The following is a 22,953-nucleotide window of genomic DNA, read 5'->3' on the forward strand; positions in this document are numbered from 1 at the left end:
TTATTATTATTATTATTATTATTATTATTATTATTATTATTATTATTATTTGTCATCTGCAAATTTGATAATCATGGCCACTAATTCATCATCCAAGTAAATTATAAAGATGCTGAATATTGTTGGTCCCAGGACAGAATCCTGTGGCACCCCACTAGTTGCCTCTCTCCAGGATGAAAAGGAGTCATGGGTTTGTTTAGTCAATCTATAACAGACCCACCTAACAGTAGCCTTGCCTAGCCAATTGAAACAGTCTTGTCTAGTCAACATTTTACTAGCTTGCTTGGAAAATACAGCATATTGATAAACATGGTAAACTACACAATATGGTGAATATGCTCCAAAGGACATTACATTACATTGAGATAATTTTCAAAACTACATTGTCACTTAAACTAGTACAAGCAAAGCTCAATCACAAAATGTAATGGAAGAGCCAGGTTATATTTCTGGATACTGAGATCTCTTTTTCTATGGTTGTGTTGGATATTACTCCCTCAGATCTCCTGGCCTAAAAAAATGTGTACTACAGATTAAGTTGCCTAACCACCTGCCTAACCACACAGTATCAAACAGATGAGATTAAAAAGCTCTAATATACATATTTTTTGGAATTCTATCACTAAGTATATTCTTAATTTTGAAAAAATGCAGACAGCTTTTCAATTTCAACAGTAACATTGGGAATCATATTCCTGATAAATATTGTAAGAAATACTGGTGGTGCACTGGTTAAGTGCAGGTATTGTAGCCACAAGGTGGTGAGTTCAATCCTAGAGCTCCAAAGTTGGCTCAGCCTTCCATCCTTCTATAGGGCCCCATTCCCACTGGGCAAAAATGCGGCTTATATTGCTGCAATTCTGAGTCAGATTTTTTTTCTGAGTCGTATTCAAATCTGGTCCCTCATTCCCATTATGAAAGGGGGCAAACGGACTCGGGTTTTTTTGATCCATGTTCCCGTTCCCATTGAAATTTTCTCAGTTGTAATTTGAAGCGGACTTTTTAGCTCCCCGTTCCCATTGCCCTTCCAGAACCTCTTTTTTTAAAGCAGCTGTCAATCAACGTCACAGCCAATCAATCGCTTAGGTGCTTTTCCCCTCTGAGAAAGGGAGAAGGAGCCTCTATTCCCCCAAATCCCTTTGCCTCCCAGGCTCTCCTGTGTCTTCCCAGAGTCCCTCTGGGAAAGGGAAAAGGGAGCCTCCATTCCCCCAAGTTCCTTTGCCTCCCCCATTGCTCCCTGGGCTGTCTGGGGGGCAATCAAGCAGGCATGTAAAAAAAAGAAAAAATAATAGTTAAAAATGGTGTTCAATGGGTCTCCTCACGTCGATCTATGCATGTGGAGCGGAGGGAGGTTGCAAGAGGGCGTAATGTGTTTACTGTATTTGGAGGTCAATGTAGCAATTTGCTATGTTTGGACACCCAACAGAGTGCCTAGGTGATCGAAAGCTTAATTTTTAAAAAAGTTAATTTGTCTACACATGCGATCGCCTTACCCTGCTTCCCATTCCACTGGGGGAAAGGCTATGCAAATGGGAGAAAATGGTGCCGGTAATGCAGGAAAGAGAACAAGCGGGTGACACCCCCAGGCCAGCCCCTTGAGCACTGCTCCTCCCATCCCCAAGTTCCCAAATCAGACACCCTTTCGTTCCCATTCATTTGCCCCGAATCAGACTCAGGAAGCACAGGAAAAACCTCTAAAAATGTACACCCTTTTTAAACCGGTTTATCCAACACTGCTTTGGGTCTTCCAAGAAAAAATCGATTACATGGGGATCAGATCCAAATTGCAATGGGAACGAAATCAGCGCAATGAGGATCAAATGTGCGTTCAAATGGGAACGATGCACCCATAATTCGATTCTTGATCCGCGTTATAAGACAGTGGGAATGGAGCCCAGGTCAGTAAAATAAATACCCAGCCTGTTGGGGGCAATTAGCTTACAAATTGTAAACTACTTACAGAGTGCCGAGTTCACTGATATGTGGTATAGAAATGTACATGCCATTACTATTGCTATTAATGTTAAACATGTGCCTATTTCCTTTTGGATATTGTAGAAAGACCTATTCACTAGCTCTTCTCACAACATCCAACCCCGAACCCTCCAGCAGCTGTTTACTCACTGGAGATCTGGAAGAATGGCCCCACTTTTTTTCCTGTTGCTACAGAACTATAGCCAGGCAATTCTTGATTGCCTCAACCTCAGTCCTTACCCAATACATAGCCTTGGCAGTATCCACAGGGCTTGCATCAGGACAGTGGAGAAACACAGCACAGCACATTCAGAGTATTAAACTGTTTACTTAGAAGCCCCACTAATTTAAATGGTTTTGTTTCCCAAAGAGGTTATCATGGAAAAGCAGTCCTGGTCACATTTAGTTTCATGACTAGTGTGTTATATTTGTAATTAAATATAAGGAAACACTGATATATCACAACAGTTGTAGAAATGGTAAAAATAGAGTTCTCAAATGAGTTTATTCTTCTTGTTCAGTTAATTCTAGACAAGCAAAAAATAAACAAAGCAAATACTGGTGTTAACTTTCAACTCTATATCAGGAATGGGCAACACGTAGCCTGCTGGCCCAAAATGGCCTTTATTCTTAGAAACCAGACATGACAGAAACCTTAGAAAGTAAAGGGTAAAGAGTCCAGGCTAGATTCCTAATGAAAAATATCTATCTGAATTTCATTTAGAATGGAAATAAAATGATTTTACAGCTATATACCATTAGTCTGAGAACACAATTATAGGAATAGGTTCATATTCAGCAAAAAGATTATCAACAACAAAAAGAGAGCCCAGTAAACTTGGTTTAAATGAGTACTGGAGGGAAGGAAAACAAAAATTTTAAATCCACATCAATTGCTGATAAAGAAATGTGTTTATCACTAGCATTGTCTGAGCTGAAATGGAAGCAATCATTTTAATCATCTGCTAAGGGAAACTAAGAGGCTCACTAAAATATTCTCAAGTGGTTGCTGCAGGAAAAAGCTACCAGTAAACCAAATTTATGTCAAAATTCAACTGCCAGCACCACCTCCTGTTTCAATCATGTCATCAGATGCTCTCCTATATTTGAAATCTTTTATTACATTCTGATTTCTTGACACATCTATTTCAAACTCCTCGTCTTATCAGAAAGGCCACAATAGCCTTCCTACATGCTTCCTTTACTCTTCTTGTTTCCAAGGACCTTTCATTTTACTTCACCTTTTAGTCCGGCATTCATATCTCATCTCTTTCATTTTTATTTGTGAGGTTCCCAATAACTGAAGAAATGTGTTTCCCTCCCTCATCCAAAATGTATCATCTTTTGCCCTGAAAAACCTTTCTGCTTTAACTAAAAAAAAAAAAATTGAATGAAATTGACAGTAATCAACACTTGAACCAGATTTTACTTTGACACTTAAATTGTCTTGATATTGATTTTAAGAAAGACATGGAAACATTTCTTGAAGCACATGCCACATGCATCATATGCTTCATACATATAGGAAAAATGGGATCATGGCTTCTGACCTTGCCCAGTACATACATTCAGCAGATGCAAGAAACTCTATGGCATAAACTTTCACATACATAGACACTGTTCTGCAAGATCAGAACCTCAGACTATCAATTTGGCAAATTAGGCACTTTTGCACCTTATGGTGAATACACTTACTTACCTTGGTAGAGCAATCCCACCACTCTATGCATGCAGCCAGTTTATTGTGTAACCTATTATTGTTGTTGTAAGGAATATACTCACCTGTTTTTTTGGGACACTTTGCTCTAAGAATGTTATTAGCATGTCCAGATTCCCATGAAACGCAGTGATTTTTGTTCCATAAGCACCTTAAGCCTGGTCCAGCAGTTTTACAAAGCTCTTCATCTCTGAATGCCTCACAATTGGGAGGTTTATACACAAGAATGTCATTCAACAAAATACTTGAAAAGCCTCCAAATACATACATGGACCTATTAAGTAAAATGCAGTAATATTACATTTCTAAAAAGGATATATACTGTTCAAAGCCTTATTTACCATAACCCTTATTTACTGTATCTATTTATGTATCTATATATGTGTAGCCAACAACAATATACATAACTGCTTGACCTAGCCAACTCCTACCAAACCAGATGCACACTGAAGCACAGTGGCTTACGTAGGAGAAAGTTAAGCACACACTCAGCTTTCCAACTAATATAAACACTATTAACCTTTGCTTTATAACATACGATATGAATGCTTGCTTTTGACCAAAGGTCATTGCACAGTACAACAACAATACATATAACAATAAAACTATATAATAATATAACAATACATGTGAATTATATCTATAATGATAATCTATAATGATCTGTCAAAAGACATGCATGCTGTGGTTATAGGAACACACATGCCCCCTAGGTCAGACATTCTCCATCCCTATTTTATATGTTCTAAAAGAAAAATCTGTCTATGCCTTCTAACATTGCTTTTATATATCATAAAATATTGAATGCCCAAGAAAGACCTCCCCTATCCCCAAAAAGCCTAATTCATACTGTTGACAATTATGTATGCATCATTTTAATATTTGAATTAGTATACTCTGCCATACAAAATGGATAAAAATGTTCATGTGTGTGCTACTCATTTTCAGGTTAACCCAAACCCACCCTAAGTCTTTTCATTAGATATAAAACCATCATAGGATACTATACAGAGCACAAGAGTAAAATGAGAAAATGCTGTGTAGCCTACAAAATACAAACAATAATTGACAGATGTAAATACAGAGAATATTTTAAAGAGACCTTTTTGAAATATGTATTTACCCATTGCTGACAATTGCAGAATGACCAAATCTGTTCACATCCCGATGAAGATTAGGTTTAGGAAGAATTTTCCATTCATCACAAGCTGGTAAGACAAGATAAGAGAAAATAATTTCCTGTGATTAAACTTTAAAAAAAATCCCAACATTATAAACTTTGACAACAGTAGATTGACCAAAATTTGTTCACATTCTGATGAAAATTAGATTTTAGAACTATTGGTCATTCATCTGTGGTTAACAATGTAAAATAAAACAATACAATTTCCTGTTATTAAGATTTAAAAGAAAATAAATTTATTTGCATAAACTATGAATAATAATAATAATAATAATAATAATAATAATAATAATAATAATAGTATTTGCATAGCACGTTCAAGTGTTCAAAATATTTTATATACTGTACACTGTTTTGGGATTATATATATAATAATCGTACAAAGTAAATTAGCATTATTACCCCTTACTGCAGATATGGACCTGAAGTTAACAGATTGTGATATCTACCTTTTGCCAAGGTAGTAATCTGGTGGTATCATGACAGAGGTAATATTTGAAAAAGATTTGGTTTCCTCATTCAGAAGTATAACTTAAGAGATGAATGGGATTCTGAACTACCTGTCTCTCAGCTTTGAAGTCACTGGGATGCAGGAATGTCTTAGAGCTCATTCCCACTGCTGTTCACTCCGAAGCAGGATTCGGGGCAAATGACTCTTGTTCCCATTTGAAACCGCTTCTGATCCTCATTTGATTGATCCCAGGAGGAAAGAAGCAGGGCAAACACAAATAACCCGAGGTGACTTGATAGTGCTTTTTTTTGCTGTTCTATTCACAGGAATTGATCCTTAAGCGAGTCAAATAAGTGGGAACAACATTTGGAATCACAGCATTCAGGAGAGGAGGGACAAATGACAGGTGTTAACTATCCCTCCTCAATTTATGACAGATCCACAATTCCCCCCCCCGAGTCAGTGCTGCCTTTGTACTTGTTTTTTTTTAATTAAACTATGCGCATATTTGATTGAATGCTTTTGCAACTACTTGCAAAGGCATTTAGTTGCTAAAGCAAGAGCATAGGCGTTCAATTTAATAAAAAAAATTGCCCTCCATTTCTCCCTTCCCTGGCCTTGCCCCAGCAATCCTCCATTTCTTCCTTCCCTGGCCTTGCTCTGTCCTCCACTTCTCCAACCCACCCGAGGCAGATAGGCAGGCAGCCCCACAAGGAGGGGGAAGTCGTGACAGTGGCAGCGGCCATGGCTCCAGCCGCAGCAGCAGCAACAACAACAGTTACAGGCTGGGTTTCAGGAGTGAAGTGGGAGGGCTTTGCTTGATGACAGCTTGGTGAAGGAGCATCATCTCACCCTAGAGTGCTCTGCACAGATGCTCCCTCCCTGAGGATTCCCTTCCCAGGTAAGGAGAAGCAGCAAAAGGGAAGGGAAGGGAGAGAAAGAAGGGGTCAGGAAGGAGGGAGCACCAGAGACACATGCAGGCCTTCCTGGACCTTTCCTCCTCTCACTTCTTCTTCCTCCATTCCCAACTTGGCGGCTTCTTTCTCCCTCCCTACCTTCCTTCCTCCTGCCATCAAATGATTGACATATGAAGCGGCACAAATGGGAAAAAGAATCATGCCAAAAAAAACCCACGCTCACTCTGGAGTACGAAAAATCTTGTTTGTAGTGGAAACAAGGGGCCTTTTGGGATCGATTTCTGACACGCAGCTAAGACGAATCAGAAATAGTCATCCTTCCAATGGGAATGCCCCCTTATAGTCCTCTATAATTATGCTGAGCCCTCTGGGACAACTATCCAAAACAATCATAGAAAGGTACTGGTAAGTCTCTGACATGATACCATCTTTAGCACTCTAAGAATTCCCACCTCAAGATGTTGAAGGGGAACAGTATTCACAAATATTTTATGTACCAGGCCTACAGGCTCCTGCCCCCTCAGCTGAAAAGGCTCTTCTAAGTACATCAAACAGTTCTTCTGAATACATCAATAAATAGTAAACCAAAACAGATTAAAATAAAATCAAACCAACTAGTTACGGCACTTTCATATGGATACCATTCATAAAGCACATTCTTATGAAAAATTTCATGATGGAGTTATAGTAGGAACAGCAGCCAAATATGTTGCATATTTTGAACCCTAAATGTGAAATGTAAGTCAGAAAATAGCAAAACATAGGGCTTTATCACATTAGTGAGATTCCACAGGGAAAATGGGAGTTAAATGAGATTTAAAGCAAAGAAAGCCCGGAAATGCCCAAGGTTTATCACACAACATCACAGTTAGTGTGAAATAGTGCGAAGTTAATCTGAACACAGAGAAAACTAGCAGCTTTTTACTTTCAGAACAACCCAAAATTAAAAAGGCTGCTGTTTCTCTCTGCTTTGCATTCAGATTAACTTCGCGTTATTTCACTTCGGCAATCCCCTAGTATGATAAACTAACCAAATTTGCAAGTTTGGTTTAAATTCAAATGTACTTGAAATCGTGTTTAACTCCCATTTTCCCATGAGATCTCCCCTAGTGTGATAAACTCCATTATCCACTTATATACACAAAAAGATGCCTTGTGAAGTACCAACAATTAATACATAAGACCTATTGTTGCCTGCAGTAAAAGATAAGAAATTGAATCTTTCACTAGAGATGGGTAACAGAGTCCTCCATAATAATTCAAGAGAACCAGGTCATACCTAACTCTGCCTCTAAGCACAGGGTGCTTTAGAAGAAACAGATAGGATATGAGTATTAGCTGCTCACTAAAATGAGCTTTCTAAAGCAGTAGTTTCACTCTGCCTTGTGCAGGAATGGAAATCATGGGATTTCCCCAGGCACAATTGGACTGCAACATCCATGATCCCTCACTATTAGCTATTCTGGCTAAGGCTGCCAGAATCAACCATATCCAGACGGCTGCATGTTCCCATTCCTAGCCTAGCAGGAGGTCCAGCCTTGGGGAAACTATACTAATGTTATCTCTAATGATTCAGTGAAGGAAAGATGACTTTTGCACTTCTGTTTGCAGTGGAGGTGCAATTTGAAAAATTATTCTGAAATCTTCAATTTCATTTTGTATCTTATAAATTCAACATGATACACCACCAGAATCCCAATTTCTTCTCCAAAAAAGTCACCTACCAAAGAATAATAATAATTGTTTCTCTGTGTGTACTTTCCTATTACCTGTAGTTAAGAAGTGCAATTGTCTAGGATATAAGAGGTGGTTGCCTACCATGTGTAAATTCTTGGCACATAGCCATGATGGATATCAAAAGGGCTTCAACATAGGTCTCAGATAACCCTTACACCGGTGAATAATCTTCCTAAACTAAAGTCAGGATGCTGCTGTGCTATCTCAGAGAAATTGGAAAAATCATAGTTTTCTTTGAGAACTGATCCAAAGTAAACCAGATCAACATTACATCATGATTTCCAATGCATCTGTCATTATCACAAATAATATACTTATTTTTATTCAAGAAGCTCTCTTGTTTGTGGTCTCATGTTTGCATGGCCCTGGAGATGCTGGGAACTGAATTTGGGATCTTCTGCATATTAAGGATCATGTTAAGGATCATGTTCATGTTTACTAAGGTCCTGTACAGACCAGTACTTTGGGCTGGCTGGGGGTCAGAGTTGAGGCATAGCATCTCCACAGAGCGTGCCCCGGCTCCACGACGCTTGCCCCAGGGCACCATGATGCCACATGCCACTCCACATGGTATGGGACATCACCCTTTGGGGCTGCTTGTACAGGCCTTCAGCTATGATCCCTCCATGAAGGCAATGTTTCAGAATTCTGACTTCAAAATAGCTTCACTATCCCATATTAAATTGGCTTTGCCCAGAAGATATTGTTATGAGAAATGATGTTATCTTCCAAAATTTTGATATGTGTAGGCTTTCTGGTATGGTCCTAAAATAGAACTGCAGAATCTGCCATGGATCCTAAGCGAACAGATCGTGTAGGCCAGTTCTAATTTACAGATCAAAGTAGCTAGGTTTGAGGAGTTGCAGCAGAAAAATTCACACCTCAAAATGGAACATTAAAGATATCTTCTGGCAGGGCTAAGAGCAAGAACAATTCTCATCTCTGGAGTCAAGTCAATCTTTGCTATGTAGATTTGGGTTTCTTTGATAGTAAAACAATCTTGGCTTCAGGGCTAGACCTGGTTCAGTGTGCTGGTTAGAATTCCTAGTGTCTCCACACCACTTTGAATTTTGACTTAGCTCCGACCCATTGCTACTCCCCCCCCCCGCATCACTTCCATGCAGCTTGAATCCAAAAGCATCATTTCATTGTTGTAGCAGCCTAGTCAGGTAAATATCACCCTTACAAAGACTCTTGTCCTTTCAACAACTAATTCCTTCATTCCTGAGTTGTTCGGTGTGTGCATGATTAAAAGGTTGTCTTAAGAATGTGTGTTTCCCCCAATAAATTTGCAAACATTTGAAATACTTTGTCTCTGCCATCTCCTCATTCCTAGCTACCTTCATATAAACAGGGTTGATCCCAGAATGAATTAACTGAGCTAATTAAAATGTGCTAAGTCCAAATTTATTCATAATACTGTTAGCAACAACATTTACCCTTTCAGCCTTGCTCTCTTAAGAGCATGTTATCATCCTGGCTCAAGGGTCAACAAGTGCAGTTACAGAAACATCAATTCATCTTTCACCTAGAATGGGCTGATTCAAAAGCTATACCTAGATCCAACATATGGGGCAAAAACCCCAAAACAATCAGGATTATTGTGCTTCACAGTTTACTGCTATCTTCTTGCTGGTGAGTCAAGCAGTAATAAATAGCATCAAGAATGTTTGGCAAAAAGGCTCTTTCCTGAAAGAATAGATTAAAGAAACACTTCAAAGAAGTGTCACCACCAATCAGAATAGGTGGTGATTGCAAATACTGGAGCAAGGAGATGGTGATATTAAAAACATGTTATTTCCCCTATTCCAATGCCTATCAGTCTCAGATGCACTTCTCTTGTATAGATTATAAGACATTTAGATAGCAAATGATGTTATTTATTGGAAAATAAAAGTGACGAACAATTATGAATTCAACTTCTATTTCAGGAACATTTTTTCATGTGAACTATACAAGACAGACATATTTTATCACACCAGCTTCCCAGCAAGATCTTTCAATTATGCTATAAATTCAAGTGTCTTCAAGATCCTATAATTCAGTGAATGTCTCAGACAGCTTACTAGAGCACACAGGAAGATCTATGCACACAGTGACTGAGGGGAAAGAACTTTCTGCAAATAAAATTCATACACACTATTCATTTTCATTTGAGCAGGGGTTGGGGTAGTTCAGGGGCTTTGTCCATATTGAGGGGGGAGAGATTGGTTTTAGCACTGAAGAAGAACCATAAAAATCATTATTAAAAGCCAGGTTTAAGATAAGGAATCCGTGCAGCCTCCAGATATAATAATTCCCTGCTTGCTCATGTTATTTGTCAAACTGGCAGGTCTTTTCAATAGACTATAGAAAGAAAAAGAAACATGTTACAAATAGCCTTTCTTCTTATCTTTGCTACCCTTCTCAATAACTGCTAAACACTGAACAGAGCTCAGTGCTAGAAAAATAGTTTTGTTCAATGTTAAAAAAAATCTGAGTAAAGCTTTTCTGAAAAGCACATATTCATTTACTTCAAATATAGCTTTTTTCAAAGGAGCTACACATTTAACATAGGTTGCTATCTAATCTGACTTCAGTGAAACCTATTTCAGTTTATTGTTACCTAAAGCAAACCATGCCAACATTTAGTGCAAAATGTGTAACTTTATAAAGTCTATTTATTTGTCTGTTATACACCAATCCTAAATACAGTCACTGAAAATACAAAGGTGTTGGCATGTTTAGTACAACCTTATTGATTAAAGTGACCTTAAGGACATTAAGTTTTTCAGGAATGCAAGTAATTATAGATGCTATTTTTAAAAGTGCTGTACTAAAACAGAACTATATGAGAGGCACACACCACTCTCTAGATAACTGAGTTTCACTGAAAATAAAAATTGCTTCCATATCCTCTGAAACAGAGTATAGCCAGGAACCATTATTCCGCATGGACTTAAAATATCTGTTTGTTTGTTTTGTGCTTCCAGACTCTAGATGGCAAGACCAATAAAATACTTAAGTTTGGCACAAGAATGAGAAACTTCTTTTCCACTTTGCTCAATGTCAGATATATCTTATTCTTTATTCTGGTCATAAAAAGAGTCTTTTCTCAGCAAAACATAAGGCCAGGTCTGTTTGAAATATCATACAATAAATTATAACTACTACTATAACATCAACACTACAGCCTATATATAAAACAATACATTCACTCTCAAAAACAAACAAGTCAGGTTGTGTCAACCCCAGAAAGCAATCAAAATCTATCTATCTGCTATCATGATTTTGCTTTTCTAATTATAGAGCTATAAAGAGCTAATTGTTAATGCAGGTTGCACCAGAGCTATATCTACAACTTTTAAGTATTCACAAATAAATGGTTTGTACTCTAATGCAGCTGCTACTTTACATTTTGAGAGATAGTATGTTCATAATCAGAAAATCCTGCATAAATGTGGAATCACCTATTCCATTTTTCCCTATTAAATTACACTCTGTGTTGCTTTTAGGGCAATATTATATTGACTATTGCTTAAAACATAGTAATGGAACATTTCACCTCAAAACTCTTCTGATATTTCTATTTTGGTACTACCACAGGGATCCAACATTTAATTCAGAAGGCCTTGGGGAGTAAGCAGTGAAATGTCAATTTAACTATGGGTTCTGTTCATAAAGGGAAAACTAAATTATATCAATTTCAGTAAGCCTACTATAAATATCTGAGCAAATTCAGGTGTACAATTGAGCCCCCAGCAGTATAGCTGAAGTGATTACTTCTAGTGTCATCATAACCTCTTTTCCCCAAACACTGCATCTTCATCATGAGTGTGTAGAAAGCTACTGGATGGCATTCAGCTATTTTGGCAGAATTGCTGATTTGTTTGGTTTTTTAGATACATTTCTAGTCCTTCGGGCATGAAGAACAAATTAAGAGAGTATTAGCTGTGGGTCAGAGTGAACAGACAGCCTCCTTTTCCAGTACCTGTCCTACATTTCATCCTTCTGTCGAGGAGAAATTCCAAAATCTTGTCCATTTTGAGCATGACTAAGAAGCACATTGAGTAATACCATATTTGCTGTCCCCCTTCGAGAAATGCATCTACTTGACAGCCTGTCCTCAGAGCAAATAGGAGGATATACTTGATCCTTCTAACATTATTTTTATTAGGAGCAACAGTTGACAAGACTTGCCCACAGAGCCTGGGGCACATTTGTTTCTCAGAGGGGAAAGGGACAGCAAATGTTTTAGGCAATGGGCTGATTGAGGACACAATGCAAATGTTGAAAGGGTTTTTTCCTTAACTTTGGCACAATGGGCAAATGAAAGGGATAATTTAAATTAAGATTTAGTCAAGATTTGTTGCTATTAGAGTAGAATTTTAAGCATTTCTCTTGCTTAGAGTTATATAAGTAAATTGCAAGCCAACAGTTATTTTAATGGAGATATGTTCATCATAAAAATACAGCTGAGAAAATATTATAGTATATGTAATATAGTTGTAAATAAACTATATGAAATGTATTTATATTTATATAAATGTTTTTTAGCTTTTATTTTGTAATGTCCTACATTTTCCTTTACATTTTCCTTGTATTCCTTTGCTGTTATGACTGCTTTAGGTTAACTTTGAAACATTTGTAACACATTGCTCTAAACGTCAAAGCTGCTTCCAAAATAATTAAAGTAACAAGAAACCAAATTCAAAAGAGCTGTAGCAATATAATATATTAATATAATATATTAGAAAATGTAAGTTTTATATTGTCTAGTCTACAAAGAGCCACAAGATCAGAACACAAGTCAAAAATGCTTTAAGGAGACTATTTCACAATTCAAGTCACTTGAAGAAAACATCATACTATGGAACTGGTTACATCACATATGAAGCCTGGTGCACCACAAGAACATAAAGGTTATACCAAATGCTGTCTTTCTTTAGCAGAACTTGCTTCCACTACCTAGACCTCTGAATTATATCCTGTTCCATTTCAAAAAGCCTTGCAACCTTCCAGAGCCCTGGAGGGGGTTATCAATAATAGGTATGACCCCACTTGTGCTGAACCAAAGTGCTTTCTAATAATGCAAGGCCATAAATCCATTCACATGAAGAGGGAAAATCCCTTAGGCATATAACCCTAAACTTAAACCTAAGAAAGGCTTAGCTCATCTTGAACAACTCTAAGAATTTAAACATGTCTTGCAGGATATGTTTCCAGGCTAGCTGAAACTTTGAGTTTTTTTGTCTGCATCTCTCTCCCCATTAACTGAATTTCTATAATAGCTGATCCTACTGGTTACAGAAGTACACATAACCGTAGCTTTTTTTCCATAAAGGGGCAGAGCACACTAAACAAATAAAATTGATATAAATAACCTCTGGGGTTTGTTGTTTACCAAGGAGTCAAGTAAGGTTTCAAATATGAAAACTGAGACCTCATCTATCCTAAAGTGACCTGCCACTTCCAGAATTTGAGGCATTTAGAAACAAAAATGTTAAGAAGTCAGAAGAGTCCTTGCATTATCCTTGTAAATCATCCCAATAGCAGGGAACATCACTAAAGATGAAAAAAGAAGCTACTGTCAGTGACCATATTCAAACTCTAATTATTCTGCTTGAGCATTTTTCATCACAGTCATAACCATATAATCCAACAATATTGTAAGTTGAGAAATCCCATCTATCAGACCTTGTAGAACATTAGAATTATACAGATTTGCTATGATCAACAGCTGCTCATGAAATGAACAGGGCATCAGTTTTTACAATACAATATTTAAGGGTAGTACTGGATAGCTTTTGAAGTTGCCCCTAATTTATTTAGCACATTAATATTTTTCCTATCTGCAACAGGCCCAAGGCAGTTATCGAAATGTATAAAAGAATACCTTTACAATAAGATGTAAAAAAACATATTTAACATCCAGAAATTGTGAATATGTGGGGAAGGGTATTTACTAAAACTATTTACAAACTTTGGAATTCATGAAATACAAGTTATTGGAATATATTATACTGTATAAAATAGCTGACAAAGATGAAGAAAATCCTGCATCTATATTCCTGAATTATGAAAAATGCATTCTGGGTCTGAATAAACAAACTGTTACAACTGCTGGAAGTCTTCCAATTTTGTGGTGTGTGTTCTCTTTCTATTTTTAAAAGAAATGTCCTTTTCTGTTGTAAAGCTGAAATCCAATGTTAGGCTGAAATCCAACTGAGTATATGTATTTTATCCCATTGTCCCAAGTTCCCATTGTCTACTGTACTGGGGAGTGATAGCTGGATTTAGGCCTTAGCAAGCATACTTAAGTCTGAATCACACAGCAGGAATGCAATTTTAATCTATCTGTGGGAATAGTTAATATTAAACTGATATCTAATTAATCTTTATACAAACTGCAAAATAAGAACAATAATACATCTGTTCTGTTTGTATTATATCAGATTAATAATGCATGGAAAATGACATGGTAAAAATGGTTGATAATATGTTAAGTGCTTTAATTAACTTGGGGCAGAAATAACGTCACAGTACAGCTTTAGAAATAAAGCATATTGTAATTTTTTATGTTTGAAAACTACAGATAAGCTATGCAAAATGTGTAGCATTACATTTCCAAATGTCCCACTGCATACACTGTTGATTATCATTTCTATAGTATGTGACAAGAAAATATAACCATCAGAGGTAATCCATTAAAGGGACTCGTGGGGCCTATACACATTAATTCTGTATTACACATAAAAATTACAGTCTCTGAGCAATCTGACAGTCCTTTCCAAATCAAATTAGTAAAAAAAACCTCTGTGTATTAAAATGATAATCAAATTTAAATTGACTTGAAATATTGATAATTTACACTGTCAACAACTCAGTGGAACAGAGTGCAAGGCTTACATGGTCTGAGATCCATTTGAAAAGTGGTGAAGTGGAAAGCCCTGACAATACAGGACTGGAGATCACTACTGGTTGTTATTGTGTTGTGTATGTAACTTCCATTCAAAAACTGCAGCTTCCAATCCTATCCTGGTTGCCTGCTGTGCAAGTGGCAAAATGGCCAAACCACTTGTGCTATAGTTCATTGCACAAGTGGCTTGATAAAATAGGATCCTTGCCACCCTCGGAAAGGCACAACTGCAATATAATATTTATTTATTTATTTATTGTCCCATCTTTTTCATGACAAAGGACATAAAATAGCTTACAACAAGGTCAAAACAAGATGAAGCTAAAACTGGTAATCTAAAAAGTTAACACACAGTTAAACAAGCTATCATATTAACTTTAAAAATATAAAATCATTTAAAAATTCAACGATAAAGGTAAGAAATACAGCACACTCCCTTATTAAAAAAACACCCTCCTGCACAACCAATTAATTATCAAATGTACAGCCAGTGTGGTGTAGCGGTTTGAGTACTGGACTATGGAAATCAGGGTTCAATTCCCAGCTCAGTCATGAAACCCACTGGGTGAACCTGGGCAAGTCAAACTCTCTCAGCCTCAGAAGAAGGCAGTGCCAAACCTTCTCCAAACAAATCTTGCTAAGAAAACCTCATGAAAAGAGTTCACCTTAGAGTCGCCATAAGTCAGAAATGAGTTGAGGGCACACAACAAAAACAAATGTATCAAACCGAGAGCCACTGTTGTGTAGGGGTTTGAGTGTTCGACGACATCTCTGGAGATCAGGGTTCGTTTCCCAACTCAGCCATGGAAATCCACTGGGTGACCTTGGGTGAGTCACACACTCTCAGCCCCAGAAAACCCTGTGATAGGCTTGCCTTAGGGTCATTGTAAGTTGGAAATAACTTCAAGGCACACAACAACAGCAGCAGCAGCAGCACCAATGTTTAAATGAAATGGTATTTACTTGCTAGCAAGAAGAGACTAGAGTCTAGGGGCCACTTTTGCCTCCCATGGAAAAGAATTCCACAGCCTGGGAGCATTTTCTCAGAAGGCCCTCTCATGTCCTTCCACCAGACAGACCTGTGGTGTGACTGAGAGAACCTTGTAAATCAAAAGTTTCAGGCAGTTTGATTACTGGAGAAACAATATTGCAGTTAGTTTTTACTTAAGCTGTATATAATTTGTGCCCAGAAACAAACCAGTACCCACCGAAGCTATCATCATCATCATCATCATCAATTTATATAGCACCATTTATGTACATGGCACAATACAATAAAGCAATAAAAAATCGGCCCTGCAAAGGCCTAAAATCAAAAATATGTGTGTATACACAAGTACACACAGAGGAAAGGAAGCAATAAAATATAAAACTATAAAATACAATTGCAAAACAAATTATCCAGATAAAATGCAAAAAAACCCACCCCACACTATAATAAGCTGTTTCAAAAAGGAGGTTATATATTCCTTTTAACAAGCATAACAGTATGCTTTAGATACAAATGTTCACAAGAACTGGAAGAAAACAAATTCTCTGGTATACATTGAAATTCTTTTCATTCCAGAATCCAATTCTACAAAACTAGCATTGACATACATAGCTGGAAATGTTTACAACAAGAGACATTTAAGAAAATGCTTTCTTCCTGTCACAGACTATCATAATTCTTCAGCTCATTCAGATGAAGTCTTGCTTTTTAAGACTCCATCAAATGAAAGAAATCCATCATATCTGAAATGGTAGGATGTACTTTACGAAATTTCAAAGAAATCTGGGCACATGCTCATTCATGCATTAGAAATCCCCAAGTAATCATGCCTTTAAAACTGGATCTATAAGTGCAAGCATAATTTCAAATCATTTAAAAAAACCTTTGTAAAGAAAATGAGATACTAAAGAGTTACATATTATTAAAAAGAAATAATTAGAGTAATGCTTTATGTAACTCATTGGGTCAGTTGACAATGTACATACAGACTAAAACAATGCCTGTAAGGATTATCCTAGCAGTGGCATGGTCACTTAACTTAATGTAACTTTTCATATTCTAATATAGCTCTAGCACTTTAATTTTTTTCACATTTTATCAACCCAGAATACAGGTATGTCAGACAGAGCGGCACCACTACTCAGTTTTACACTGTGACTCAAGTTTCAGTAAGTTACACCTTACTGGTTTCTCACTGAACTAGTTAATAGTCACATATGCTTTCTTGTGTGGATAAATCTTTCCACATTGGGCACCTAAATATGCAACATGCAGGAAAGACAGACCTAATGGCCAATCCTGAGGAAAAAATATTGAAATGTGCAGCTGCTAGCTTGCAAAGTGAGATATGTAAAGTTGTAGGAGTAGTAGGAGTAGGAGTAGCAGCAGCAGCAGCAGTAATTTCTCTGTTCCTCCCCTCTGCCAAGATCAAAGTGGCTTACAGAAGTAATGCAGCAAACACGCATATACAGTTGGCCCTCCGTTTGCATGGGGGATCCGTTCCGGACCCACCCCCTGGTGAAAATGGGGCTAGGCTTGAATAAGATACACCCCATGCGTGCACATCATTAGAATTAATGGAGGTCGCCCCTCTGTGCATAATCGAGGTCACGAATCTGACATCCGTGAGTTAGGAGGGACAATTGCATAGGTAAAAACTCGGAAAAAATGTTACTTTTAAAAAGCAACAAAACTATCTATAGAATTAAAACCATTAAAACATATCCATTAAAAAGGAAAGAAATTCCTTTCATTATGTTATGACGTAAAAGTGCTTTTTTAGAAAATTATGGATAGGTGGCATCTCTCATCTCTCTATGGACAGACTTTCCAAGATTTATAAACACTCCAACAATGTGTGCTAACAAAGGGCTAAAGAGACTGGAACATTAGACCACATGTGGTAGAGATGTAGGAAGGTGTATAATAAGATCAAGATTGCAGGGTATTCTCCAAATTAAAATTACTATGATTCCATTTTTTTTATTTGGCCTATTCAATTTTGCAAGGGGTGTTAAGAAAATTGATAGGTTATGTTGGCATATGGTAATTGCAGTGAGAATACTTTGGGGTAAACACTAGATGGGAAACATCTACCATTGACATAGAAGAAAGTGGATAGAAAAAAATAGCTGATATTGCAGAAATTGATAAATTAACTTATCTATTTGAAGGGAATGCTAATAGCAAATTTATTAGAGACTGAGATAAATTTCAGACTTATCTACAGCAAAAAAAATTGATGATTTAACCACTTCTAGAGCTGAAAATTAACTGGACATTAGCTATTTACAGGAAAAGAGTATATGGTGAATGTATTTTTCTAAAAAGACTGGACAGTAAAAAAAAATGTATAGCTTAATTATACATTATTTTTATGGTTTTGTTTAGGAAAGGTTTATTTAAAAGCTGACACTCCAACATTTGGGAAGTTATCAGTACAATAGGCTCTTGGTATCCACTGGGGTTTGGTTCCAGACCACCCATGGATACCAAAATCCATGCACACAAGTCCCATAAAATACAATGGTGCAGCGAAATGGTGTCCCTTACATAAAGCAGGAAAATCAGGATTTGCTTTCTGGAATATTTTCAAGGAGGGCTGACTGATGTGTTGATATGTCTTTGTATATTTGTCTAATTTTCTCTTTTTGTATGATTTGTGTGTGGAATATGTACTGTTTTGTTTTGTTCTGTTCTATGATGCATACTAGATGTGAAACAACCAATATATTTTTAAAAAAAGATATTTCATTATAAATAGTCAACTCCAAAAAGTCAGTCAGATTTTTTTTAAGTCTTCACCTTCTGAGGACACCCTAGACCCAAAAAGTATTTAGCTTTTATCCGTCCTAACCAACACTATGAATTGTGCTACTAAAAAACTAGAATATTCAGTGGAGCTTCTATAGCAAGAAAACCAAATAATCAGCCCCAGTTATCAGTGGAAGGAATCAACAATTTGACTGGGGTGTGTGTGTGTGTGTGTGTGTGTGTGTTGAATTTAATATGCATTGAAGTTTTGTTGGTGCAGCCAATGTTGCATTTTCATTGCTAATTACCATCAAGCAGACTTTGACTTTTTGTGACTTTATGAATAAGAGACCTCCAAGTCCACCTACCAGATCTGGCAAGCTTGGAGCCAGTGTACTTTCCTTACTTGCTTATGTTCACACCATACGTTTAATAATTCATATAATTATACCAAAAAAAGTTAAGAAGATTTTACTGTTCTTAACATTGAAATAAATAACAAATTGTATTGTCTTCCAAAACAGACAAATCTAATATCTGTGAAATCAATACCACAATGATAAAAGAATAGACAATCATTTTATATAACAGTACAACTTTAAAATAATGCTTATATGGTGAAAATCATACTTCAAATGTGATGCTATATGAGCACACTAATAGTGATTACATATTAAGGATAGAGTTTCTAAGTTCAAACATAGGCTCTTACATGTAGAGCTTACCAATGTCATAGGCCAGGAAATCAGCAGAAAAGCACTTCGCCCCATTACTCAGTGAAGTATCATTATGAGTGTTTCCACCAAAAATTAGCATGGCTCCACTAATCAAGACTGCCGAATGGAGATATCTTGCAAAACCACTCTCTTTTAAAATTGTCCTGTAAAGGAAAATAAATACTGGTATGAGTGTGTGAGACAGAAACTACCACAATTAATGAGATATTATTAGTACACCTAGCTAGCAAATGCATTTTTAAAACTACTCCTACAAACCAATTACATTATAATAAGTTTTGTCCTTACAACAACCTGGTAACTGTTCAACTCATTTTCCCCCAGATTCTCCATTATTATCTTTGTTATACTAGCACCCTCGATAATAATGGGTGTTTTACTAGAGTCCTTGCAAATTTAACGGGTTTTTGCTTTTGCTCCTACTTCCAAAGAACAAAAAATGTTGAGTTAATAGACGTTTTTGACACTCTGATAATGTATCATACAATTGGGGGGGGGGGGGTGTTGACCCTGAAACAGTGATACCAATACTACCCCAGAAGCAACAGTACAGACCTGGCAACCTTGAAATCATGTATGGAAACCAAGATACTACCAGCTCCAGGAACTATGCACTTTCTGTCAGTGAGTTTACTTATGACTAGTTTTTCCAGAAGACTAGCATACAACTGGGTTCTTCGTCAACCAATAGCAGCACCCTGAACTGTCATGTGAAATATCACTTGCGCTCAAGTCATCTTAAAACTTGCTAGCCTGCAATAATACTTGGGAAAGAAAAGAATAAATTCCTAGGCTATAGCATTAAAAGAGTGATTACTATAATATCAATTGACTAACAGTTAGGGCAGATGTATAAATATATATGATTCCATGAAATACTTTCAGATTTTTTTTAAAAAATACAAAATATTCTTACCACGTCCTTGTGTTAACTTCATATCTGTAAAGATCATCAACCAATCCATATTTATTACCCGGCAATGCTTTGTATCCTCCATGAACATAAATGGACTTTGTTGTACCATCATAGACACTGGTATGGCCATATCCACCTTGCACAATTGCTCCTTTTGTTTCTGGCACAAGCCAAGAATTTGACCCTTTTTTGAAAAAGGATACAGGGAAAGTACAATTGAAAGAAGCCAAATGCAGTTTCACTCTTGCTTATCGATGTAAGAGTCTGTTTTGCAAATCTTTTTTAAAAATATAATTTTAAAAATTATGTTAAAAACTCATAACCTAGCCTATAAAAGGACAAAGGAATGTTTGGCCCTCTAAATGTTATTGAACTACAATCATCCTTAATCAGCACAGCTCAATTACTGTAATGTGCTCTACATGTGGCTGGAGAATGTTTGGAAACTTCAGTTCCAAAGAGATGGAACCAGATTGTTAATTATTATTATTATTATTATTATTATTATTATTATCTTCTGCTTTTTCTCAAAATATTGTTATCTGGGGATGGCTAAAAGGAACAAGCAAATCTCTTTTTGCATCAACTCCACTGGCTGCCAGTCCATTTTTGGGAACAATTGAAAGTGCTGGTTATGATCTGTAAAACCATACACTTCAAAGACATAGCCAGTCTGGATTAGTATGCAAGGAGAATTTGTAGCACTTCTGAGACAGAGAAAGAAGTTGCTGCATACGTTTATGGAGAATTGAGTCTACTTCCTTAGATGCACTGAGTGAAGTGCAGTTCACTCCATGCATCTGAACGGTTCACTCCATGCATCTGAGGCAGCAGACTTAAATCTACAAAAATTTATCCTACCAACTTCTTTATTTCTCTCTGTTAATCTCAAAGGTGCTTCGAGATCCCTTTGCGTACAAAGTCCTATACAGTGGTACCTCGGGATACGAAATACCCAGGTTACGAAATTTTCGGGATACGAAAAAATCCCATTGGAAATCATTGTTCCGGGTTACGAATGTTTTTTCGGGTTACGAAGAAAATTTTTGGTGCTTTTTTCGGCTTTTTCGCACGAAACGCGGCTTTTCCCCATTAGCGCCTATGGCAATTCGGCTTACGAAGGCTTTTCGGGTTACGAAAGCGGCCGCGGAACGAATTACTTTCGTAACCCGAGGCACCACTGTACTGCTCTGGTCTAGGTTATCAGAAGAACTGTATTCTCCTACATGAGTCCTCTTGTTTTCTAAGATCATCTAGGGAGGTTTTTCTCTTTATTCCACCACCTTCACAGTACATCTGGTGGCAATACAGGAAAAGGCCTTCTCAATGGTTGCTCCTAGAGTCTGGAATACCCTCCCTAGATAGGCTTAACTAGAGCAGTCCTTGCTATCCTTCTGTAGGCAAAAGAAGAAATGGATTTTTCCAGCAGCCTTTGAGAATTTTTTGTTCATGGGGAAAGGGCCTTTAATAATGTACTGCATTGTCTATATTTGTTGCTTTTCTTTTTTAAAATTGCACTGAAAACGATGCTTAGTTAATTATATTTGAATTTTTGTACAATGTGAACTTTTAGCTTTTATCAGAGCCAGGGTGGTGAAGTGGTTTAAATATTGGACTGACGCTGGAGACCAGGTTCTGAATTCTCATCTGGTCATAGAAACCCACTGGGTGACATTGAGCAAGTCACATTCCCTCAGCCTCAGAGGGAGACAAAGACAAAAGAAAAAATCCTTCTGAACAATTCATATCCTTCTGAACAAAAATCCTTCTGCAACAGACCGTCGAGAAGAAGAGATTTTTTGCAGTCCTTTTGCTGCTGGGTTTGGGCCGCCTTATGAGGCCATGGCATGGCTTTGGCTGAATCCGGGGGTGTGCATAATCTGAACATCACACCCCGGATTAGCCCGACGTCAGTGCTTTTGGCCCACCTGTTTTGAGCCTAAAACGCTTTAAAATAATACAACACATTATTTAAAGACATTATTTTAAAACTTTCTGTTTTAAAAACCTGTCTGAACAAGGTCTTAGCCTGCCAGCAGAAGGACAACAAAGAGGGGGCCATTCTGGTCTCCATGGGAAGGCAGTTCCACAGACTAGAGGCAGCCACCAATAAGGCCTTTTCTCATGTCCCCACCAACCATGCTTGTGATGGGGGTGGGACTGAGAGAAGGGCCTCTCCTGAAGGTCTCAGAGCCTGGGCTGGCTTCTACAGGGAGATACAAGTCTGCTAAATAGCCTGGACCTGAGCAATATAAAACTAATAGGTCTACTATAATGTTTTATAGTTTACTAAAGATAATGTTATGCATAGTAAATATGATAGCCTAAAATTAAACATTTTTTTGGAGCAAGGTAACATCTGCAATGCTGTAGTTACATATTTTTCTACGTCATGAGATACTTTGGTAGTTTTGCTTGGTATGGAAGGAGAAGTAAATTAACATTTGTCAAATTTCAAATTAGAAAAAAATACTATATACAGTTTACTTTATATCTAGTTTAATTTATTTCTTTAAAAATATTTTTAAAGCATCACTATTTGATAAAGATTTTGACAGTTTTCCAGATGTTCTAGAAATCTACAGCTTTTGTAAGTGCTTATCATTGTATGCCTTCACATTGTTTCCGACCTACGGCAGCCCTAAGACTAATCTATCATTGGGCTTTCTGGGGCTGAA

The 22,953-nt window shown here is 37.1% G+C and overlaps 1 protein-coding gene across 2 annotated transcripts in view; it reads right to left on the minus strand.

Annotated features, from left to right (window-relative positions):
* Positions 1-22,953, minus strand: part of ATRNL1 (attractin like 1) — a 693,411-nt gene that overhangs the window by 541,745 nt on the left and 128,713 nt on the right. For both annotated transcript variants that reach the window (XM_042457618.1, XM_042457619.1), the window contains exons 9-12: positions 20,276-20,459; positions 19,348-19,502; positions 4,815-4,899; positions 3,757-3,965 (exon numbers count right to left, since the gene is read on the minus strand). In XM_042457618.1, coding sequence (XP_042313552.1) covers positions 3,757-3,965; positions 4,815-4,899; positions 19,348-19,502; positions 20,276-20,459 — 633 coding nt within the window. The remainder of the gene's footprint in view (positions 1-3,756; positions 3,966-4,814; positions 4,900-19,347; positions 19,503-20,275; positions 20,460-22,953) is intronic.

Source organism: Sceloporus undulatus, chromosome 3 (assembly GCF_019175285.1).
Source record: "Sceloporus undulatus isolate JIND9_A2432 ecotype Alabama chromosome 3, SceUnd_v1.1, whole genome shotgun sequence".
NCBI lineage: Eukaryota > Metazoa > Chordata > Lepidosauria > Squamata > Phrynosomatidae > Sceloporus > Sceloporus undulatus.